Below are 23,864 nucleotides of genomic sequence, written 5' to 3'. Positions count from 1 at the left end.
TGGTTTAGAAAATTAAGATCTTTAAACAATAAAAAAAACTTTAACAAAAAATAAAAATACTTTGTAATGAGGTCAGGAATATCCATGAAATATGTTATATACCACAGAGAGTTTTATTGGTTACCTTGCAGCAAACTGTATAAAAGAGTTGCTATTTTCAAAGACGAATTTGGCAATTTTCTTCTACTTTGAGAGAAGTGTTCTAAATGTTTTCACCTTCTCAGTGCTGTCAATGGGCTGTCTGTAATGTTACCTAGCAGTTGTTAAAAAACAAAAAAAACCCCTTAATGTCCCTTTAGGGCAAAATGGGCAAGAAAGTAACTGCTTTTAGAAGCAAACTCATACTATGGTGACAGCATTTTTTAAATTGATTGGAAATGTTTCAATTTTTGACAATTTTGTTGCTGAAAATGATATTATAACCTATAACATCCTTAAATATGCAAATTAAAAAATCTTGTAAACAGAGTTAACTTCCAAATGAAGAGTTTCAGAGATTTGAACTCATTAAAAAAATGCAATGTCTTTTGAAATGCAAGACCATCTGACTGTTAATAAAGGAAGTTGGTTAGTTGAATTTCAACAAAAAAACCCTTTACTTAATTGATGGATGGGATTGAAAAAAATAGTATTATGACTTAAGCAAAATGATACACTTTCTCCTTTTGGATCTACGTTTATGTGAAATATCCTTTTAACCTATAACATCTACTAACAAGTATTGAAACAAACTGAATTTGAAATGAGACCTTCAAATTGCTTAATCACAAGTGTTAAAAAAAACCCAAGATTTTCAAAAAGAAGTATTCAAACTCAATCACTTGGTCCTCTCTGAACATTATTAAAAATATTAACATTAGTATAAAATTTGTTTCATTAATAATACAGTTAAATGAAATTTAAATTTATTTTAAGAATATTATTTATTTCAGATTTATCTCACCTTTTCAAGTTTACATTTTAAAAGATGAGTACACATATTCTAAATATGTATTTACATGCGGTAACTGTTCAAAATTATGTTACCAATATCACTTCATGATCAAAAATTTGAACTGCTTAAAAGTTTTCATTTGTTTTTTTAGACTCTTGAAGACTTCATTCATGCAGTATTTAATCTTAGAGGAATTTAACTTTCTATGAGTGCACGGCCTAAGAAGCCATTAAAGCTTCTTGAAGACAGCATGTGTTCTTCTTTGTACCCCTCATAACTAAGAGCACAGCTCCTTTCTCATAGTAGATGCTTGATTAATATTTCCTGCTAGATCATTTCAGATTGTAAATCCTAGAAACCAAAGCCTAATATCATTACTCTTCCTATTCCCTAGAGCACCTTTAATTGAATTGCATGTAATTCCAAGGCAGTCAAGAGTGTCCCATCCATGGGACTCTGGAATGGGATTTGATGCTGACCTCCTTTATTCGGTAAGGCAGTTGTGTGGTCCTGGTCCCTAGGTTTTCAGAATCCTTGAGTTTTCTAACCACAGGGTAATAATGCCAGTCATTTCATGAGCCTGGGTTTTGGACAAACCAGCTGTGGCTTTGGACAGATAAAGGCAGTGGTAACTTGTCTCCAGAGACTAAGATTTGCAGAGACTAAGATGAATAAGAACACTGCCAGGTTGTTCAGAGAACCTCTAAGGAAGGGAACCAGGGCTTTGGCCTGAGAAAGCTAGATGAAGGGAGAGAGTTCAGAGATCAGAGAACTAGAAACAGGGGCAGCTGTATCAGCCTCTAAGGTGCACTGTGCATATTATTAGTAGGAATTGCCCAGGATGAATCCACAGAAGAATTTTAACTCTGGGAGTGATACTTATTAGAGTCAGAGTGGCTTGGCGAGGAGAGAATTGTGAGTGGTGGCACTCATAAACTGAGGAATACTAGGGACATTTAACCCCGCTCTGTTTCAATCAACTCTGGCTTTTGTATGTTGCATGTAGCTCAAGCCCCAGCAGACTGACTAGACAACGTGAGAGGCTGGATTGAAATGCAGTTAATGCCAAAAAGTTTGACGCTACATCTGTTGAGTCTCACAGCATGCCAGGTGGTCACACGGCGGGGGTGGTTGCACCCTCTCAAAGGGCTCTTTATATTTCTTCTTTCTTTCCTCTCGAATGTGGCATAGCAATATCCTTAACCATAAATACCATCCCTTATATAATACTCCAACTATTGTAGATGCATGTTCACACTTGATTGTGAGAGATTTCCTTTCTTTTAAATTTGGAAAAAAAATTAGAAGAACAAAGAATAATGTAACAAACATGCTCTTATGAAATTTTTCACATTTTTAATATTTAGGCTCAGATGAAATAAATCCTTATTGACCGTGCTAGAACTTCAAGAATTACATCAAATTGTTGGTATTCATGTTTTGTTTTCTAACTGGACTTAATAATTGCATTTGTTTACTTAAAACTCAGACTTTTGTTTACAATCTGTTTACAATTTGTTTTGTTAGAAAACATATTGACCAGGACGTTAGGAGAATGAAGTTCTCATCGTGACTTTTCACCCCTCAGTTCTCTGCCTTCAGACAAATCTCTTAATTTCTTTGCAGGACCCTTACTTCAGAATAAATATGATTCTGTAAAAATAGTTATACACCTCCAAGTCTTCTCTGTTCTAGGTAAAATATCCTCAATTCCTTCATCTGTGTCTCATATGAGATTACTTCTAGGCTATATTCCATTTTGATTACCTTCCTCTGGAGATTTAATCATCTGACAAATCCCACCTTAAATTTTGGTGCCCAGAATTGAATTGATTTTCCAAGTATGAAGTGATAAGGCACTACACTTCTATTAATGTTCTATTAATGTGAGCTACATTAAAACAGACAACCAACAAAATAACCTGCATTTTTTTTTTGCAGCAATATCACACGTTTGGTTCATATTAAATGGAAGCTCAATTAACTCTCTTAAACACTTTCATGAGTTTGGCCACCAAACTTGGCCATTGCTATGTGGAACTGGTTTTTGAGCTTAAATGCAAGCCTTCTATTTAAATCTACAAAATTTAATTTTATTGGTTTTAGTCCATTGTGAAAGTCTGGAATCTTATTTTTGTTTTCTCAGAGAGGGCCCAGGTTTGTGAAGTTTCTAGAGAATCTGAATACCCTCATGTCAACCTTCCCTTTAATCCCTTCTGGGCATGATTCATGCGACTCAAGCGCCTGCTACTATTTTTCTCTTTATTGAAGTTTTTCAAGAAAAAAATGTCAATTTATACAATAAAATATCCCTGAATTCTTCATAACACCAGCAAGCAATTTATACCCATTGCTTTAGACTTTCATATATTTTTGTGTCTGGTTAGTAGACAATGGATATACCACAGAAACAATAACTTTGCATAGCCTACAGGTGTATGCCCAACTCTATTATTTCTGCCAGAAAGGATATTGCATGTGATGTTGGAGTGGGGAAAGAAAAGTCTTACATTTTTCTTTTATCCAGAGTCAATTCTCCTACCCTAGTGGGGAAAAAAAAAAAAAAAAGACAAAAACAAAACAAAACAATGCTAGGTGTGGTTCCAGTGCTTTCCGATTTCAGCTGGAATTCAGTCAAATAAAGTCCTCTTCCTAAAAGCCATGAAGTACTCTCATTTCAACGTTAATCTTTCTGGTCCCCTGTACATTGCTTATATCTCTCTGATAGCACTTCTCATAGTCTGTCCTGATTTAAGATTATGGGATTAATCTGCATTTATCTCTTCTCTTAAACTGTGTTTTCTTAAGGCACAAGGACCATATCTTAGCTATTCTTATTTATTCTTAGAACAAATATGGATTGAGCCCACTTGGTGCCAGGCGCTGTGCTAGGCACTTAGGTCCAACTTCCTCCTACTGGGGACCAGCACAAGCTCAGCCAACTTACTTGAAATGGAATCAATCCATGACTCAACCTAAGCCAACACTTACCATCTATTTTGTAAAATCTGTGTGTAAAATAGAAAAGGATTTATTGAAGGGGATCCAAATCACTGTAAATTAAACTAGATCTTCACATATTTCAGTTATTCCCTACTCTCCTCAGAGCACCACTAACTGTTTGGAGTATCCAAGCTATGACCAAAAGCACTGAAGTACTGTGAAATATAGACCGAAATCCAAACCTCCCCATAGGAGAAGTGAAGCTTCGATGACAAAAACAAGTTTGGAACTTATTTAGCACCATTAAGAAAACCAGCTTGAACATTTAAGTCCACCAATTGATTAAAACAATGGGTCCCCTGGAAAAGCGAGACATGTACATATTATATATTAATTATGTAACACCAGAAATGAGAGAGACAGAGCCAGAGAGAGAGGAGGTCGGGGCGGGGGGGAAATGAATGGTCTTTTCATTGCTGAACATTTGGATCAGAATTATAATGGTTTATTGTGGGGGAGTGGTCACATGCTCTCTTGGCAAATTATATATACATTCAAGTTGTGAGCACTATACCAGTAGGTTGGGGGTTTTGTTGTTGTTGTTGCTATTGCTTTACCTTTTCTTTTTTTTCAAATATAAGCTTGGACAGACTCAACGCAGCAAATACTCCTCAATTTAAGATTTGACAATTTAACAGGGAAAAGCTCATTCATCATCTTTCCCTTTTAGAAACCATAAATTATTGGCTCATATACCATGTGGCTCGGATTCTAGGAAAAGTTAGTGTAAACAAACCCAAGTTACAATGAGTGGAGTAAGAGAGTGAGTCATAAACAAAACACAGACATATGCTCTCATATAAATAAGGGCCTGGATCATCAGCTTCCCAAAGTCTGCTTCCCATTAATTACACAACAAATGAACTTTCCATATGTAAAGCCCAAATCACTTAACTCTGGCAACTTGTGCGAGACAAAGACCAGGATTGGGCCTAAAAGGCACTGACAAAAACCTGAATTTCAAAATAATAAAAGTTCTCTCAAAATATTTTCAGGTTATTGGAGGGCAAGAAAATCCCTTGGAGGAGTGTTTCTGAGCACTGAAACTATTCCCAGCAACCCAGGAACACTGCTTGAGGCTGGTCTGATCCCCTGCTGAATTTAAAGGTAATATCAGGCTTACTCTCTTTTCTTCTGAGCTCTGTATTCTTTATGGGGCAAGTCCTGGGTCCAGGCCACACAGGGTGTTCACAGACATTGCTGGAATCACTGAACAGTTGAAATTCCCTCCATCAGTACTTTCTCTCTGTCCTTAGAAATTGTCCATTGGTACACAGACTCACGTTTCCTTATTGTTGTATGAGGGCTATCTGGTCTCTCTTAGTTTAAAGAGGTTTCAAGGAAACAGAACAATTCCTAGGGAAGAGGATTCTTCAACAGGTGAGAAACTTTGAGAGAGATGGTAAGAAGCTAAGTTCTCTCCTTTTGTCTCTTTCGAAAGTAGACCTCATAAAGCAAACTAACAGAGTTACTTACAAAGGACATTAAATAACAGATGTCACATTTTAGGAGCTTGGGTGGGGGAGTGGGAGAAAAAGAATTTTTATTCTTTGCTGGGGGTGGGGTGGGGTGTACATGTTCTTGGATCATTCATTTACTCAATGATTGTTTTTGTAGCATGTACTCTTTGTGTCGTACCATAGACCATACAAGGTAAGTGGACAGCATCATCTCTGCTCTCATATGAAACTATGGGAAAGGGGGAGAACCTAACATTTTTGGAGAATCTATGGTGCAGTCTGCAGTACTTCACATATTTCCTCATTTAATTGTGATCACAACCACGTGAAGACATTACTATCTCTGTTGTACAGAGATGAAAACTGAGACCTCAGAGGTTAAATAATTGCCCCAAAGGACACATCTTAGAAGTCATGGACTCAAAGATTCAAGCAAGGGTTGCCCTATTTCAAAGTGAGTTTCATACCATATTTCCTTAAGAAGGCAAAGAAGACAAGGAGCTGGACAAGAAGTGAGAAAACCTGGGTTTCCCTGTTAATTTTCTACTAATGACTGCATCAGAACACCAAATTTCTCTCAGTTTTACAATTTCAAAGGCCTTTTCTAACCGCCAAATTTCATAGTTAAATAACACAAGGTATTACTACAGACCACCTGCCCTACTTCTGCTAGACTAGGCCTTCTTGCATATTGTTTTGAACCTGCTGCTTTCTCCAGGTCAAATGCCTTTAAGGGTTCCCTATAGGGAGCCAGACAGCCAATATAATGAGTGAGGTTGGCCAGGATTAGGAAGAAAGGTGGGGGGAATAGGGGAGGACATGGAAAACTAAAGAGAATATGGCCCATCTAATGGGGCAAATGTTATTCTGTATCAATCATTGTTGCCAGGTAGGAATCCAAGCCCAAAGTTATCAGATAATATGAGTTTCAAAAAGCCAGAACTCTTGATTATTATGTAAATCTCCTGATGTTTACAATCTGCAGATTAATTAATTTTTAAAAATGTATAAACCTGTGTAGGCCAATCAAAATACAACTGCAGACAGTTATTGGCCCATGGCTTTATTTTGATATCACTGTCCTTCAGAAGGGTCACCATGACTCATTCTAGAATTTTAGGGACTCTAGGTTCTGACCCCAAACCTCTCTTCCAGCCTCTTCTGTCATTATTTCCACATACACTCCTGTCTTAGAGATCTCTGTGCTTTTAATTTGGTCCATCCTTAGAAGGCCATCTCAACTCTTCTCTTCCCAGATCATCTCAGTGTCCTCCAACTCCCACATCTCAGTGTCCTAGTGTAATTAAATTACACCTAGGCCAGTATAATCTCCAGCTTTCCATTGAGAAGCTCATTCTGAAAATCCCATAGAACTTCTGAGTGAAGGGACACATTTATGTGTACAAGTTCCTCCTTCTCTGAATAAACACATACCCATGCATAGATCATCTCAGTGTCCTCTGAACTCCCTTAGTGCCCTTCAGTTGGAAACTAATGATTTCTTCGTTGCTAAATGATAGCTCTGTTAGTATCTGAGATTGTTATTCAATCTATTAAGTTAAAAATATTACTTGGTCATCTCATGTTTTAGTGTCAGGCCTTCCCAAACAGTGTGAAAGTTCTAGGGCAAGCGCTAATCTTTACTTGTATGTATCATTGTGGCAGGTACTTAAAAAATATCTGACAATTTGTAACAAAGCCTTATAGAAGTTCCAGTAAGATGAGCTCAATATGAAGCCCTAACAGATAAGGGGGTGGTTTGACTGTGCCCTGAGATAAGGGTATTTGGAGGAGGTAGTGAGGATATAACTTCTAAAGATAGTTAATGGGTATTATGATCTGAGTCATAACATGACTAAATTATGACTTAACATGATTAAATCCTGGCATGACATGACTTCATTTTTAACATGAGAGGGGTCATAAAATAGTGATATATTGTTTTGAACATGGGATTGGTGCTGTTTCATTTCTTTCTCACCACTGCCTAAAAAGCAGAAATTATTTTTCCCATTTCACTGGTAAGGAAACTGAGACTCAGAAGTCTCATTTAGACTGTGACTCACCTAAGGAAATGAACTAAGTACTGCAGGCTATGCAGTAACACTGGTCCTTGAATACCAAATGCAGTTTTCACTTTATGTCTGTGTGGCAGCCAGAAAGAGTCCAGGTTTCCTAATTCCTAGCAGGTAATATTTGTAATTCAGTTCACTTCTCCGAGCTCAGTTTCCTCAGCTGCAACATGAAGGGGTTTGCAGAGATCCGTTCTAGTCTATTCTAATCCAGTCTTGTCTAGTCAATTCTAGTTTGAGCAGCAGGAGAAGGAGGCCCCCTGGGAGGTGCTCTGGGATTATTCCAGTGACCCTCAAAGGTAGAGTGGAGAGGGCTGCGGGTGAGTTATACCTCTCTGTGTGTCTTTCTGTCTGTCTCTTTCTCTTTGTCACTCCTGTCTTATTCTCTCTAAATTCTTTCTCCAGTCTCTTAGACTGACTTACAGTCTGCCTGGACCACTAACGATCATTCTTAATGACGGTCATTACACAGTTCTTCCACGTTGCCTGAGGCCATTTCCACAGCAATAACCAGGAAAGACCTTGTCCCCCTTCTCCACAGCTGGACTCAGTATGCCAACTTCACTGGAACCAAGAAGTTTTTCAAGAACTCTCCATTAATTACAGGAAACCCAAAGCACTGTCCCCTCTTCTCATTAACACAGTTGCTTTCAGTTGCCACTACATTATCTCACCACCATTAAACCAACAATCTAATTAGACTTCTGGAAATGGAAAAAGCCAACGAATAAGGCAGGCATGCCAGTTTCATCTCAAAACTGATCATAAAATATTGTGTCCTTTTGTTCTCGTCCACAGAAAATCTGCCCTGGAAGAGTGTCCTTTCATTCTCTCCTATTTATAAAGAGGAGTTTGAATATTTGATATAAAATGAGTATCTTAACAGGAATTGCTTCATGTCTGGGAGGTTTTCTTTCCTGCATTTCTGAGCGTGGAGTCTCATTACAATAATCGTACCTGACTCCCCCCCTGAGTGTGATGTGCCTCACAGCCAAACCTCCCACTGGGTCTCAATGGAGGTGTGAATGACACTATCACTGGGAAGAAGGTAAAATGTATTATTATCATTACTCTGTTTTTAAGAGGGTCTGACTGTGGCAAGAGGTGGTTGGGAGTATAATCTGTACAAATCAAGCAGAGAAGAGAAATTGAGTTAAACTTCTCACTGACACGGCACTTTCCAACCTGTCATTAAACCTTCTGTCTTTCCTAAAATCGCAGCTCTGGAGAGAGAAAAATTAGTTAGGTCCAGTCCAGGCATGTTTGCTGAGTATCTACTATGCACCGAGCACTGCACGAGGTTCTTGACACCCAAATATGATTATATGTTGCTTAATAACAGTGTTCCTGGATTTTGTTTCTCTTGTTTTCATCCCATTGAACGAACCCAAGGTTCTGAGAATTCATGGGATACTCAATACTCATTGAATGGGACAAATCTTAAATAGGAAATGGTTGCTGCCCTCAGGAAATCAATACTCTGAACAGAATGCAAGACTAGCATGTATAAAATAATTAAATTACACCGAGGCCAGTATAATCGCCAGCTTTCCATTGAGAAGCTCATCCTGAAAATCCCATAGAACTTCTGAGAGAAGGGAGACATTTATGTGTACAAGTTCCTCCTTCTCTGAATAAACACATACCTATGCACTACACATACCATGCCATATAGGCTGACTCCTTAACTTGAAAATAATCTTCCCTGGAGGATATCCTGGTGGATTAGCCAGGAGCTAGTCTGCCATTACTGAACAGAAGATTCTGGAGGCCCCAGGGGTCCCTTTCAGGTTGCTCCCTTTGCTGAACAGTCTCAGGATGGTTTGCTGTTTCTGGGGCTGCCATGGAAAATAAAGGCAAATCATTGCCTCGCAGCTCTAATAAATATCATGCTAGCGTATATGTTTTCATGCACCAGATGGTTTTGTGCAGGAAACAGTTGTTGTTCAGTGCATTTTGATTAATACTTAATGATTAGCTGTTGTTTGCCCACCTCAGTGCTAGGTACTGGGGTTTCAAAGTCAAATAAGGCCTGACAATAGGGGAGTGGACAGTGCAGCATGAGACACAGACACTACATTAAATGTAGGGACCAGTGATCAACCAGCTTGTAGGGAGAGGAGCACAGAGGATGTGGTGTCTAACTTGGCCATGGGGTGATTCTCAAAGTGGGTGTAAGGGAAGGCTTCCTAGAGTTGAAGGCACCTAAGATGAGTCGTGAAGAGTAAGCATGAATTAGATATCCAAATAGCTTGAGGAGTGGGTGAAGGAGACAGGAACATTCCAGGGTGGAAAATAGGTAATAGCAATAACCATAACAACAACAATAGTAGCAACAACAATAGCACAAATTTGCTGAACTCTTCCTATGTGTCAGTCACTCTGCTAAGATTTTTCACAAGGATTACCTCATTTATTCCCCACCACAATCCTCTACACTGGGTGGCATGCTTTTCTCCATTTCACAGGTGTGAACACTGAGGACTGAACACCCAGCTGCTTCAGTGCAGTATTGAACTTCCAATGCTTCCAGGCGATTGGAAGCAAGAACACATGCGTTCAACTAGAGCACTGCACAGCCCACAAGTGGTATCAAGAAAAATGAGCCAAAACTTAGAAACAAGGCAAATGGAAGGGTGCAGGTTCTTGTGGAGTCTTAGTATCATCTTACAGGGGATTCACTATCCACTACTAATTAAGCCCCAGATTCTGCCAGGTAATATATTAACTTGTAGATTTTTGCCCAGAAAATATGCAAATGATTTCTTTCCAGTAGAAAAGACAAGCCCAGAGGTTATGGTTTTATTGTCCATTAGGACATTAACTGAACAATCTTGCTCGGCATTCTTTCTCCAATGCCTACAATCCTGTAATGCCCTTTTCTTCTAGTTCTAATTCTTTTTGGACCAGCTTTATCACCAGGTTGGTTTCCTCATTAAAGATTTGAATGAATCCTTGACATGAGTTTTTAGTTTTTTGCAAATTACATTCTGACAGTGGGGATTCCAAAGGAGTTTGATGCTGGCTGACATTTCCAAGGAGAAGGGCCCAGATTCTGGAGAATTTGGTGCTTCTTGGGGATGTTTACAGCTTTAGCCACTGAACAGCTCAGCTTTTCCAGGATGTCCAGTTTAAATTAGAAAAGAGCTTATTTTCTCCTTTTCGGGCAAAAAAAATTGGAAGTTTTTCAGAAGGCCTTTGGTGTGATGGGGTCTTCAGGGAAGCATGGAAGTTTGCAACCCTGCTAGGTCTCTTCATGGCCCAAAGCCAAAGCGAGGGGGCTCATCAAGAACCTCATGTTCAGTAGAGCTCACTAGGCAAACAGAGTGATTCTGTGCTGCTTCAACATGGGCCGGTAGGTAGCACTTTTCAGAAAATTTGAATGATTTGTTTTTGAAATAAAGCTTTATTTTCTCTAGATCTTTTTGAACTTTTTCTACTGTATATTTTAAGTGATTAATCTGGACTTAGAGTAATTTATTTTACAACTTGATGACTTCTTTGGTTTGTATACTTATGGCTCTTGGATGTTTCAAATCCTATTAACTTGCACATTTATTTGCTCTATTTTGGTTCTTTTGGAAAGACAAGACTTTTGGCTGAATCAACCCATTATTTGGTTAGGAACTTCAGATCATGATACCACACAGGACAAAAAATAAATAAATAAATTACTTTGTAATTCTGAAATTCCTGTTCACTGCCTTTTGCATTTGTACCTGGATATTATTTCATCTTTTTGGGTCCCTCTCCATAAATGGCAGTTGGTTAACAGAAAAGTCAGGCATCCTAGAATTTGGGAGTTAGAAGCAATTTTCATGATCATTTTTGCTCCAGCTACTAGAATGCTGGATTTCATTCTGATTCCATTAGAATTAAGAATTCATTCTTTAATTTGTAAAGGTAATTTTTCAAGCTTAAAGTCTGGCATCTTGATTACAGGTATCAGCCAGTTCTGATTGGGCTGATGATAGTTTGGTTTAATAACGAAATGGTTTACCTAATATGTCTTTGCTTTTAGAAGCAAAATGTCTGACTTGTGAAATTTAAATATTTTCACTTACCCTGATAGTTTTAAACAAGGCAGATGACACAGTTTGAGAGAATAATATATTAGCCTTGATACGAAACAGATACAAACTATAAATTAAGAGCTGTGCTCCCTCCGCTGCCTTGTCATCTCTAACAGGGCTACACCTTGAGCAGGTGAGATTTGGTGATAGCAACCCTGATACATATCTTTTTTCCTACTTGGATTTAAGATGAGAGACTATCAGTGTGTGTGTGTGTGTGTGTGTGTGTGTGTGTGTGTGTGTGTGTGTGAGACAGAGAGAGAGAGAGAGAGAGCGAGAGAGAGAGAGAGAAAGAAATGCCTTCCTGTTTGCTTGCTTTTCCATTACTACTACTCTAGACTTTTCAGGTGCAGAGCCAAAGAAATTTTTTTTTTCTTGGTGTTTTATGAAGTTCCTACAAAATTTGTAATGTACTTAATAATATAGTCTCATCTTAAATATTAATACAAAGTGTGGGGGGGCATGTTTCAGTAGTAAAATCATGCACTCTCTACATATCACATAACCTCCCTGAGAAGTTAGTTCAATGTGTAGAAGATCAGAAAAATAAGGCTGACTTAATCAGGTACAGATTATCTGGTGTGGTTATTCAGTCATTATTGGGACAGTGCAATGGAAGTTATTTCAAATTATGCATCATTTTGAACAAACTTTATTGAAGCTTTCACTGCGTTAGCCCTAATTACTCACGATAATGATGCAGTGCTCCCTTGAACCAGACCTCCTTTGTTGTGCCAGGGGACTGCAGCTGATCAATGGCTATTGAGCAGTTTGATCATGAAGGCTGAACTGCTTGAGCACCAGTGGCAGCCACTGCCTTCCCTCCCTCCCAGAAGCTCACAGACTGACATGTTCTCAGTCTGGCTACCCTCTCCTGCAGCTCCTCTTCTGTGTCTTCCTCCAAATCAATAACTTCATAATCAGCATGACTCTCAGACTCGGAGAAGCTAAAAAATTGCCGTAAACAAACAAAAATATACATACACACACACGCACGAGCTAGAAAAAGACATATTTTTAAGCCTTTGACCCACATTCATTTCTTCCACATTATAATGTTTAAAAAATAAGGTGGGAAACGTTCCTTTTTTTTTCTTTTACCAAAGATTACCTGTTTGAAAAAATACCATTAGGATATAGACTGATCAATTATTTGGCAAGTATTTACCAACAGCTTACCACATGTCTGTCAAAGATTTTTCCATTTGCTTGTTAAGCAGTTCCAATATCAAGCATGTTTTTCTCAGATGTCTCCCATCTTGTTTGGTATGGAATAAACACACAGCTACTGCCTCGTAATCATTCATTTCACTTAGTGATTATTTATTGAGCATCTACTATGTGTCAGGAACTGTACTAGATACCTTAGTTTCCATTATTTTAAAATAAAAGTAATTTCAAATTAATTGAATTATTTTAGTATTTAAAAAACTCAATAGGGAATTCCCTGGCAGTCCAGTGGTTAGGACTCTGCACGTCCACTGTCGGGGCACAGGTTCGATCCCTGGTCGGGGAACTAAGATCCCGTATGTCGTGCGGAGTGGCCAAAAAAAAAAAAAAAAAAAAACTCAATAAATGATTTCTTAAATTAATTTTGCTTTATAAGCCACTTAATTTTACTCTTCTTTCCTTTATCTTCTCTGCACTTGTCTGAGTCTTCAAAACCACTCTGTAGAATTGACGACCTATTGAAAAATAAGTTGATTCTTTATATGGCCAGAAGTAATTCTAAATTACCTTACTTATAGTGAAAGCTGGGACTCTAAAGAAAACAACAATTAAGTGAGTTGTCTCATCAGAAATATGTATGACTAATGTACAAGCACCCAACTGAATGAAATCAAACCCAGAACCTATTTATTAACTGCCTTCTGTATGCTTGACTTTGCTTAAAGCCTCACATTATGAGTTTCACTCACTGTTCTCTAAAAGAAGTAGTAGTCCGTAATTAGGGAGAAAGAAGTCTGCCTTTGCTACTGTTGGGCCTATGATAGAAATGAGATTCCACTGGAAATCAGGCAGTAAATCAAGAAATTTGGGTTCCAATCCAACTGAATGACCTCAGGCAAATCTCTGAATCTCAGAAGCATCAATTTCTTCACGTGTGAAACGGGGTATTGGGCATGAGCCCAGGCTGTTCGACCCTAACTCTCTTAGGTTTGTGGGAAGACGTTTGTCTGTGGGGAGTGGAATCTCAGGAAGGTCTGACCTTCAGCACCTGGAGTAGATCTTTAGCCTGTTTTCCCACAAAAGTTCTGCTCAGCAGCCTAAGACCCGGAAATGGACCAAATCTGTGAAACTCTCATGAGGGTCTCATTTGAGCATTGCCAAAAATAAACAGCCCATTCCTACATCCTGAAACAGGAGAGCTTTGGCTCAGCTCTGATTACCAGAGAGGCAGGTTTAAAAGTTTAATACCCACCTGTTTCTACGCCCATTTGGCATATTTGTAAATTATTGAACGCAAATAGAGGAGGCAAGCCCGTAGAAGCTTGGGATCCCAAGAATGTGTTCTCTCACACAGCATGGAAAGAGTTCAGGGAAGGAAAATAGGGGATCACCTGTCTTTTGCCTCTGGGAAATATCTGTGCTTGGCAAGCAAAGGCGGAAACATGCAGGCTAATTTTTAAATCCATAAAGGGAGGCCAAGGGAGGCCTCCAGAGCTTAACCGACAGGGTTGAGCAAGCAATTATCTGGGTGGGTATGCAGACCTTGGCCCAAATCTTTCGCTCCAGCCAAGTGATGAATTCCCAGAGTTCCAGGCATGGCAGCAGTGCCCACTTCTCGGACTCCCTCCACAGGTGCCCTCCCATAAAGGTGCTGCAAGTCTCAGGGGCAGTTTCTTCCCCTTTCCTCTGTGACTCTCCTCCTAAGACCTCTCCTTGTTCTCATTGCTGGCATCGTTTACCTGGCATTTCCATAAAAAACTTTTCATTTCACACCTAGCATGTGAAAGATGTTAATATTCTTGATCATATTTGAGAGATGATCCCGTTTCTTCAGAGCAAGATTTCCCAAGTGCCTGGGAAGAATACCACTTCCAAGAGATGTTAAGAGCTATTCCCAGAAAAATGAGTTTTGTGGTCAGGTAAGACCACGAAATTCTGTGTCTCGCCCTCCTGGAACCTCATAATGCACACTGGTCAATTAAGAGCTCAGAAAAACCCTGCAAAAAGGAAGCAGATGCAGTGTAGCATTCCTCACACTCACCTAACTATGAAAACATCTATCACAAAACACCTACCAATATTTTGTGAAACTCAATTTGGGAAGTGTCACTCCAAATATTTCTTTCTGTTATTTCAGTTGGGCTCATTTTCTAATTACCAATGGTCTCCATGAAGGAGGTAGGTATGTAGCTGAGTTCTCTGCTTAAAGCAAACTGCTGAATTAGAAGATGAGTTTAGGTGAATATCAATAATGAGTGTCTTCTTGGGCTTCTAATCATAATAGGCATTTGTAAATACTGCAATATGCTTAACGTTTACCAGTGCATCAATTCAACACATTTTATGGAATGTGCCATCACTCTGTGTGCCATGAAGATAGCAAGAATCTAAATCATGGATTCTATCTCTGAAGTACATACATTTCTGTCATGAGAGAGAAGAAGTTAAATAGAAGCATTTCTCATGTAGTCTACAAGTGGGTGGTAAATGCATGGCAGAGACACTGGATGCTACAGGCATTCAGAGGAGGTGTGACTCCCTGGGCCTTGAAGATCTGTGGGATGTGAATAGGAACCGAGTAAGGCTGTCCTAAAGAAAGGTGTTAAGCCAAGTCCAAGGCCTTCCTTCCTGGCAGTAGGGATGAGAGCGGCAAACTGGGGTTGGTGCGCAGGACTGCTGGGAGGTGATGTGGGGAGTAGCGGAAGGCAGAGCATATGGGATGTCTGAGTAAGGCGCTTGTACTTTATAAACTGCCAGCGAGGAGTCTGGTGACTATTGAGGAATTCATGATATCATGAGCTAGAATGAATCAAGTCCTCAGGGAAACTCTGATTACCATCTCTCAACCATGGTGAGCACAGGAGGTAGTGAAATGCAGTGGTTGAGAGCATGGGTCTTGGATCTGAGTTGGAATTCTGAGTGTCCACAGGTTCCTGGGGCAAGTTTCCTTCCCATTAGCTTCCTCTTCTGGAATGAAGACACATGTATTTATTTCACAGAGTTATTTTATGAGCTACATGAGATATATAAGGTCCTATATGCAGAGACTAGTAGTCACTAAGGCTTGATAAAGAGTAATTAATACTGTTACTACTACTCACTGACCTTTGCCTCCAGGTTCTGAGATGATCTCCTTCCTTTCTTAGACCTTCTCCCACTTGAAAACTCCAATGCTGAAACAGCTCACATGCTCAGTGTCTGCAGGAGGTTGGCTGAAGAGAGAACTCTTACCTGTACTTAGCAACAGCACATTCCCGGAGGGCCTTCTCCATGCCCACCTTCCCTGGGGTGAACCCAAAGCATCTGAAGTGCTCACCTGCATCTGATGTTGCTGCAGATGCAGCAAGGAGAGATAACACTGGGGCTGGTGGGATTGCAACACTGTCCACTGCAGCTGGCTTCTTCCTGGTCATCATAGTGGACGCTGAGCCCTCGTTCTTACTATGTGCTGCTGTTTGGTCCACTTTTAAGTGGGGACTTGGTATCCCTAAAAAAAAAATAACCCCAAAGCCTGCAGTTACTTTAAAGAACTAGGAAGACAGACAACACAAAATCTGAAAGTAACCTGAAGAAATCATCAAATGATCTGACCTCCTTCTGGTGCAAGAATGACATTTTAGAATGTTTAAAGGAAACAAAACAAAACAAATTAGCAGCATGACTGGTTTTGGTTTTGTGGCTGAGGTTAGTGGTGACAACATTCCAGGTGGCCTGCCTGAAAGTGGGGGTCGGGGCACAGGCCTAATGAAGCGGTGTAAGCCATCATGCACGCTTTACCTTCCATGGATCAAGAAGCCTGTCTTTACAGAGGTTTTGGTGTGCAGAGCATGGAGGGGAGAAGTTGACCCCAACCTAGTGAGGCTTCTCATCTCAGCCAGCTAGGAAGACAAGACTAAATGAAAAGGAAAAACTGGGCAACAAGTATGGGCAGGCCTGTGTGTTATTCATTACAAGTGCCTGGGGAGTTCTAAGGAAGCAGGGATTCGTGTGGGAAGAAGTAAGGAAAGGCTTCCCAGAGCTCATGCTAGAGCAGCAAGGTTGAAGGAAAGGCATTCCCGGTGCTGAGAAGTGTCTGCTAAGTCATGGGTGAGGAATGAAGATGATTCAGACAAGAAGCCGGCCTTCTGGAGGCAGGAGATGCCCTGTGGGGACTGGTGTGTCACAACAGTGACTGGGCCAAGTAAGAGCTGAACTTGGGGGCCTTTGAGTGTCTGGTCATAATAGTCACAACTTTTTGATGCTGAAAAGCCTGGGTAGACTCTTATGAGGTGCCTCTGAAAGGGCCTGGAAATTTACTACATAACACATTATAAGAACTGTTCTGGAGCCTTGTTTGCTGGGCTCAAATCCCGGCCCTCTTACTTTTCAGCTGTGTGATCATGAGCAAGTTACTTAACCTCTCCAAGCTTCAAGATTCCTTAACTGTGCAGATGGGATGGAACTGCATTACCTCATAGGGGTGGGTGGTTGGGGGCATCCATGATCAATCAAAATAAAGGGCCTAGAACAGTGCCTGGCACATAGTTCATGCTATATAACTGTTTCCTGTTATGATTATTCCTATTATACTGTTATCACTATTATAACCTGCTCCTCAGGCCCAACAGAAACCAGCCAACAAAGGCTCAGTTCTCTTCCCTGACATGACCAAGGATTTCTGGACACCTTCTACATCCCTAGCTGCAAAACAAGTCACTCTCCAACTCATCCAAACGTCAGTTCAGAAGCTGGAGGTGTCTGAATCCATGTCAAATGGTCATCTACTCAGAATTTCTTTATTTGTAGGCTACATGCCACTGATAGCAACAACATGAAACAGGCCGTATCACGGTAGTTCCTGACCTTTTTTCCCATCTCAAACAACTTGAGTGACACTGGTACCCCCTAGAGTAACAGCTCACCTCCAGTGAGATCTGCTCACTTTGGCCTAACAGCAGCCCTGTGAAGCATGTAGTGTGGAGGTTACTCTTTTCTTACTTTTATAGATGAGGACAACATATTTCTGAGATGTTAAGAGACAACTGACTAAACTCATACAGCTCTTAATGTCAGAGCTCGAAGTTTTCAGGCAGCCAGATGATAAACTCAGGGATCTTCTTGGTCTACCTTACCATCTTCCAACTTCTGCCCATGACCTGGTCTACCAACAGTATGCTTCACACTGAGGACACAGAGGGCCTATATCACACCTGGAAAAGGCACCTGTAACCACCTAAGGAAGAAATGCTGACACTTTCATTTACCGTCTGCTACCTTCCTCCTACTCTCCATCCCGATCTCTGAAACCTCCACTTGAGGTGTTGTAAATAAAAATACAATTTTTCTTTTTTGAATTAATATTTCGTAGCGTTTGACTATGGGAGTGGACAAACATCAAATTCTATGACAGAGAGACTGCAAGGCACAACCATCAAGAAATCAGGAGGTGCAGCAAACACGTACATGATCCCCGGATGATGCCCGCTTGTAAACTATGCAGGTGTGCCAGGAATACGCAAGGTATACACATGTAGTATATGTAAAATGCAAACAGAATCTTCTGCAAGGAGATACATCCAAATAGTTAACCATGGTTATTCTGAGGAAGGAGAGCACAGGGAAGATTAGTGAGGGAGTTTTTACTTTTGCTCCTTAGCCTTCTTTATTGTTAATATTTTTTAAACCACAAACATATATTAAACTCTTTTTCCATTAATAAAATAAACATAGTTTGGAAAGAATCTAGAAGTCTATCACTGTATGGTCATCTGGGTGGACTGACTGATGTGCTAGAATAGTGGGCTGCTAACAAATCTGCAATGGGACAGCAGGCCTGAGTCTGATAATTCCCCACTGTGGTACTCCGTGCCACCCTGGCCCTGTTCCTGTCGAATGGATGCAGGCGTCCTTTGCACAGCACACCTCCGGAACTCTAAGCTGCCAGAGTTCTATTGGATAACAGCTCCTTTGGAAAAACTCCCTGATCTGTCTGTCCTCTTTGTACCTGTGGACACAGGTGGGACAGGGAGTTTTTTGCTCATATTATTATATGTGCAGGGAATGAGCCATAAACAGGATTAGCAGGCAGATATTTAACTCTCACTTGGGAGCACAGTGATTTCAAGCCATTTTAGTTGTGGCCCTTTTCATGCAAATGTTCACAATCCACATGATTCCCTTAAAGCAGATCTGATCACACCTCTATCGGGTGTACTTTGCTACTCAAGTGTTTATGGTACAGAATAAGTTAAAAGTAATAAGATGACACTTAAAACACTCTATAATTCAGATTGTCACTCTTTAGCTATCTTGAAAACCCTAGATAATTTAGGATTTTCTAGATTATAGTACTGTTTGCCAGATGCCGTCCAATGAATTTGGAAACAAATTGAAAAAAAAAATCCTGATGTTTGCTCAGACATTTTTCAGTTTTGAAAGGATTAGGGAAACAATCCCAGAAGTAGTATATGTGGGCAAGAATATTAGATAAACGTTAAACAAAGGCTAATATAACAGTACTTGTAATGCGTAAACTCTGTCTGAGAGCAGAGGTCTCAGGAGACTGGAAGGGGTGACTTCTTGGGAGAGAGCATTGGGCAGGCTGGCCACTGGAAGTCTTTGTTTCTCTTCATTCCAGGTGGCAGCTGATGCTCCATGGAGAGGTACTCAAAGGACCAGAGGAACATGAAACAGTTCAGAACCAAGTTCTCACAAATGCTCGGTGATGGTAGAGTGGTGGGATATTTGGCAAGTTCCTTCCCAGAATGGGCCTGGCTGCTCTCTCTCACCACGGGAGGAAGGTTTTTGAGGCTGGAGACCTATCATAAAGAAACCCAGATTCAGCACTGTACTGACTGGACCACTGAGATGTGGCACTGCTGTTTACACTGGGGCATGAGGAAAAGCAAGGATGGCTTTGAGCTGGGAAAGGATCACTATGTCAAATTCGGACAGCAGACTGTATGGAGAGCACACTTGGAAGATGTGTTCAGAGGATCACCAAACCCCAACATAGGACAAATTGTATTGAGGCTTCCATATCTGGAGGCCAGTACATTTTTAAAGGAGGAAATAACAATGCTAATAACTTTGTGGATCCAACATCTGTTCATAATTAAGACAGAGAAGCCAAAAGGAAATAAAAAAAGTTAAACCTATATGAAAACATTCTACTATAACCTGTAGACCTCTATTGATAAAACTTTTAAAAACTCTTTGAAACTGTGCAGTAGCCTATCGAGGGAGAGTCACTCATTTTTAAAGGTAATTTCTCATAGACCGCTTATCCCCTTGAACCTCTACCTGCACACCGCGTTTGCATTAGGGACTTGATTTATGGATTCCAACTCCTTTGACGCAGAAGCTGACTTCCTGTTGCCTTGGTTACTTGGAGCTCAGTTCAAGGTTAAAGTACTCCCAAATCAGAATCAGTGGCAAGCGCTGCATCTAGCGGCCAGGTTATTGACTGCCCCAGGATGTGGAAAGGTCAGAGACCAAAGCACTGTTTACTGCCTTAAGGGTGAGTCAATACTGAGTCAATAGTTTCGATATTTTGATTCTGTGTCTTCGGAAGTAGTAGTTTCTGTTCAATTACCTCTTCCCCAGGTTGCTCAAGGTTACAGGGGTCATGGAGGAAAAGCAGGGTCTACCGTGGCTGACTTTCCCAGGATCTCTTTAATGAGCTCTGTGACCTTGGATAATAAAAACCAGCCTCACCATAGAGTAATTTGTATGTTGCTCTAGGTTTGTAAAGTTAGTTATCTACTTATCTCATTTTCTCTATGGGGAAACAAACAAACAAACAAACCTTTGTGGGACAGTTATTATTTACTCCTTTTTTCTAGATGAGAAAATGGAGGTTCAAGGAGGTCAGACAACTCATCTAAAATCACACAGCTGATAAGAAGTGGTAAGAAATAGATCCTAACTCCTGATTGAGTCCTCATCTCATAGTTTCTTTAAAATAAAGGGGCTGATAAAATCATCATCCAGGGATCGCACGTAATTCATTTTGTAACATCCACTACAGAAAGCAGTATATCTGGAAAATACTATGCAATTAATATAGGTTTAATTAAAATTTTAATTCTAAGATTGCAAATGCAGATGTTTCCTGGAGACAAAACTTAGGATGGCATAGTGAGAGAGGCTGACACCAGTGGGGTGGTTAGTTCCTTCTGTCACCTTCCTAGCCCTTTCACCGTAGAATGCAGTGCTTGGCATGGACTGAGAGGCATGTTTTGTTGAGCACTCAGTGGCTTTTAATCTTGCAAAGAGCAATGACATGCATTATGCTATTTGCCCCTTGCAGCATCCCTGTGGATGACAAGAGGCAGATGGTGAAACTCCAAATTCACAAATAAGAAAACCAAGGCACAGAGGACCAGGTGATGTGCCCAAGCTCACATATCACAAGTGCGAAGAAAGTGGTGCTGAAATCCATGCCTCTTGACTCAATTCAATATTCTTTTCTGTCCCATGACACATTGACTTTTGGGCAAACCAGTAGATAATATATTTTTCACAAGAGGAAACTCATCCTGAAAACTTGATTATAATTCCTTTTCTCATATATTGGTTATCTGCTTGAATTCTCCCATTGCTATTCTTTCTTGTTTGCAAATGAACTTCACCCATGGAAATAAGGGGATAAACATTACAGAATAAAATGAATCAAGAAATAGATACCCTTGTCAGAGGGCAGACAGCAGAAGCAAGAAGAACCACAATCCTGCAGCCTGTGGAATGAAAACCACATTCACAGAAAGATAGATAAAATGAAAGGCAGAGGACTATGTATCAGATGAAGGAACAAGATAAAACCCCAGAAAAACAACTAAATGAAGTGGAGATAGGCAACCTTCCAGAAAAAGAATTGAGAATAATAATAGTGAAGATGATCCAGGACTTTGGAAAATGAATGGAGGCAAAGATTGAGAAGATGCAAGAAATGTTTAACAAAGACTTAGAAGAATTAAAGAACAAAGAGAATCCGCCTGCCGATGCAGGGGACACGGGTTCGTGCCCCGGTCCAGGAAGATCCTACATGCCATGGAGCAGCTGGGCCCGTGAGCCATGGCCACTGAGCCTGTGCGTCTGGAGCCTGTGCTCCGCAACGGGAGAGGCCACAACAGTGAAAGGCCCGCACACCACAACTAAACAAAACAAAACAAAAAACAAACAAACACTAGAGGGAAGCAATAGCAGAATAACTGAGGCAGAAGAACAGATAAGTGAGCTGGAAGACAGAATGGTAGAATTCACAGCTGTGGAACAGAATAAAGAAAAAGGAATGAAAAGAAATGAAGACAGCCTAAGAGACCTCTGGGACAAGATTAAATGCACGAACATTCGCATTATAGGGGTCCCAGAAGGAGAAGAGAGAGAGAAAGGACCCAAGAAAATATCTGGGGATTGTAGTTGAAAACTTCCCTAACATGGGAAAGGAAATAGCTACCCAAGTCTAGGAAGTGCAGAGAGTCCCAGGCAGGATAAACCTAAGGAGAAACCCGCCAAGACACATAGCAATCAAACTGACAAAAATTAAAAACAAAGAAAAAATATTAAAAGCAACAAGGGAAAAATGACAAATAACATACAAGGGAACTCCCATAAGGTGAACAGCTGATTTCTCAGCAGAAACTCTACAAACCAGAAGGGAGGGGCATGATATATTTAAAGTGTTGAAAGGGAAGAACCTACAACCAAGATTACTCTATCCGGAAGGGATCTCATTCAGATTCGATGGAGAAATCAAAAGCTTTACGGACAAGCAAAGGTTAAGAGAATTCATCACCACCAAACCAGCTCTAAAACAAATGCTAAAGGAACTTCTCTAGGTGGGAAACACAAGAAAAGAAAAGGACCTACAAAAACAGACCCAAAACAATTAAGAAAATGGTAATAGGAAATACATATTGATAATTACCTTAAATGTGAATGGATTAAATGCTCCAACCAAAAGACACAGGCTTGCTGAATGGATACAAAAACAAGACCCATATATATGCTGTATACAAGAGACCCACTTCAGACCTAGGGACACATACAGACTGAAAGTGAGGGGATGGAAAAAGATATTCCATGCGAATGGAAATCCAAAGAAAGCTGGAGTAGCAATACTCATTTCAGATAAAATAGACTTTAAAGTAAAGAATGTTACAAGGGACAAGGAAGGACAATACATAATGATCAAGGGATCAATCCAAGAAAAACATATAACAATTATAAATATATATGCACCCAACAGAGGAGATCCAAAACCTATGGGATGCAGCAAAAGCAGTTCTAAGAGGGAAGTATACAGCAATACAATCCTACCTCAAGAAATGAGAAAAATCTCATATAAACAACCTAACTTTACACCTAAAGTAATTAGAGAAAGAAGAACAAACAAAACCCAAAGTTAGTAGAAGGAAAGAAATCATAAAGATCAGAGCAGAAATAAATGAAATAGAAACAAGAAAACAACAGCAAAGATCAATAAAACTAAAAGCTGGTTCTTTGAGAATATAAACAAAATTGATAAACCTTTAGCCAGACTCATCAAGAAAAACAGGCAGAGGACTCAAATCAATAAAATTGGAAATGAAAAAGGAGAAGTTACAACGGACACCACAGAAATACAAAGCATCATAAGAGACTACTACAAGCAACTCTATGCCAATAAAATGAACAATCTGGAAGTAATGGGCAAATTCTTAGAAAGGTATAACCTTCCAAGACTGAACCAGGAAGAAATAGAAAACATGAACAGACAAATCACAAGTAATGAAATTGAAACTGTGATTAAATATTTTCCAACAAACAAAAGTCTGGGACCAGATGGCTGCACAGGTGAATTCTATCAAACATTTAGAGAAGAGCTGACACCCATCCTTCTCAAACTCTTCCAAAAAATTGCAGAGGAAGGAACACTCCCAAACTCATTCTACGGGGCCACCACCACCCTGATACCAAAACCAGACAAAGACATTACAAAAAAGAGAAAATTACAGACCAATATTACTGATGAATATACATGCAAAAATCCTCAACAAAATACTAGCAAACAGAATCCAACATCACATTAAAAGGACCATACAGGGGCTTCCCTGGTGGCGCAGTGGTTGAGAGTCCGCCTGCCGATGCAGGGGACACGGGTTTGTGCCCCGGTCCGGGAAGATCCCACGTG

At 40.1% G+C, this 23,864-nt stretch overlaps 1 protein-coding gene across 11 annotated transcripts in view; it reads right to left on the bottom strand.

The window, feature by feature from the left end:
* The window catches only part of SETBP1 (SET binding protein 1), a 381,792-nt gene that overhangs the window by 12,068 nt on the left and 345,860 nt on the right, over positions 1–23,864 (bottom strand). For 9 of the 11 annotated variants that reach the window (XM_028480793.2, XM_024132262.3, XM_028480795.2 and 6 more), the window contains one exon: positions 16,029–16,199. In XM_028480793.2, the coding sequence (XP_028336594.1) occupies positions 16,029–16,199 (171 nt within the window). Of the gene's footprint in view, positions 1–12,905; positions 13,228–15,817; positions 15,925–16,028; positions 16,200–23,864 lie in introns of those variants that run through there. The other 2 variants (XR_003677370.2, XR_003677371.2) reach the window with 2 other exon arrangements.

This window comes from Physeter macrocephalus, chromosome 19, assembly GCF_002837175.3.
Source record: "Physeter macrocephalus isolate SW-GA chromosome 19, ASM283717v5, whole genome shotgun sequence".
Lineage (NCBI taxonomy): Eukaryota > Metazoa > Chordata > Mammalia > Artiodactyla > Physeteridae > Physeter > Physeter macrocephalus.
This window is presented reverse-complemented; position numbering and strand designations above follow the sequence as displayed.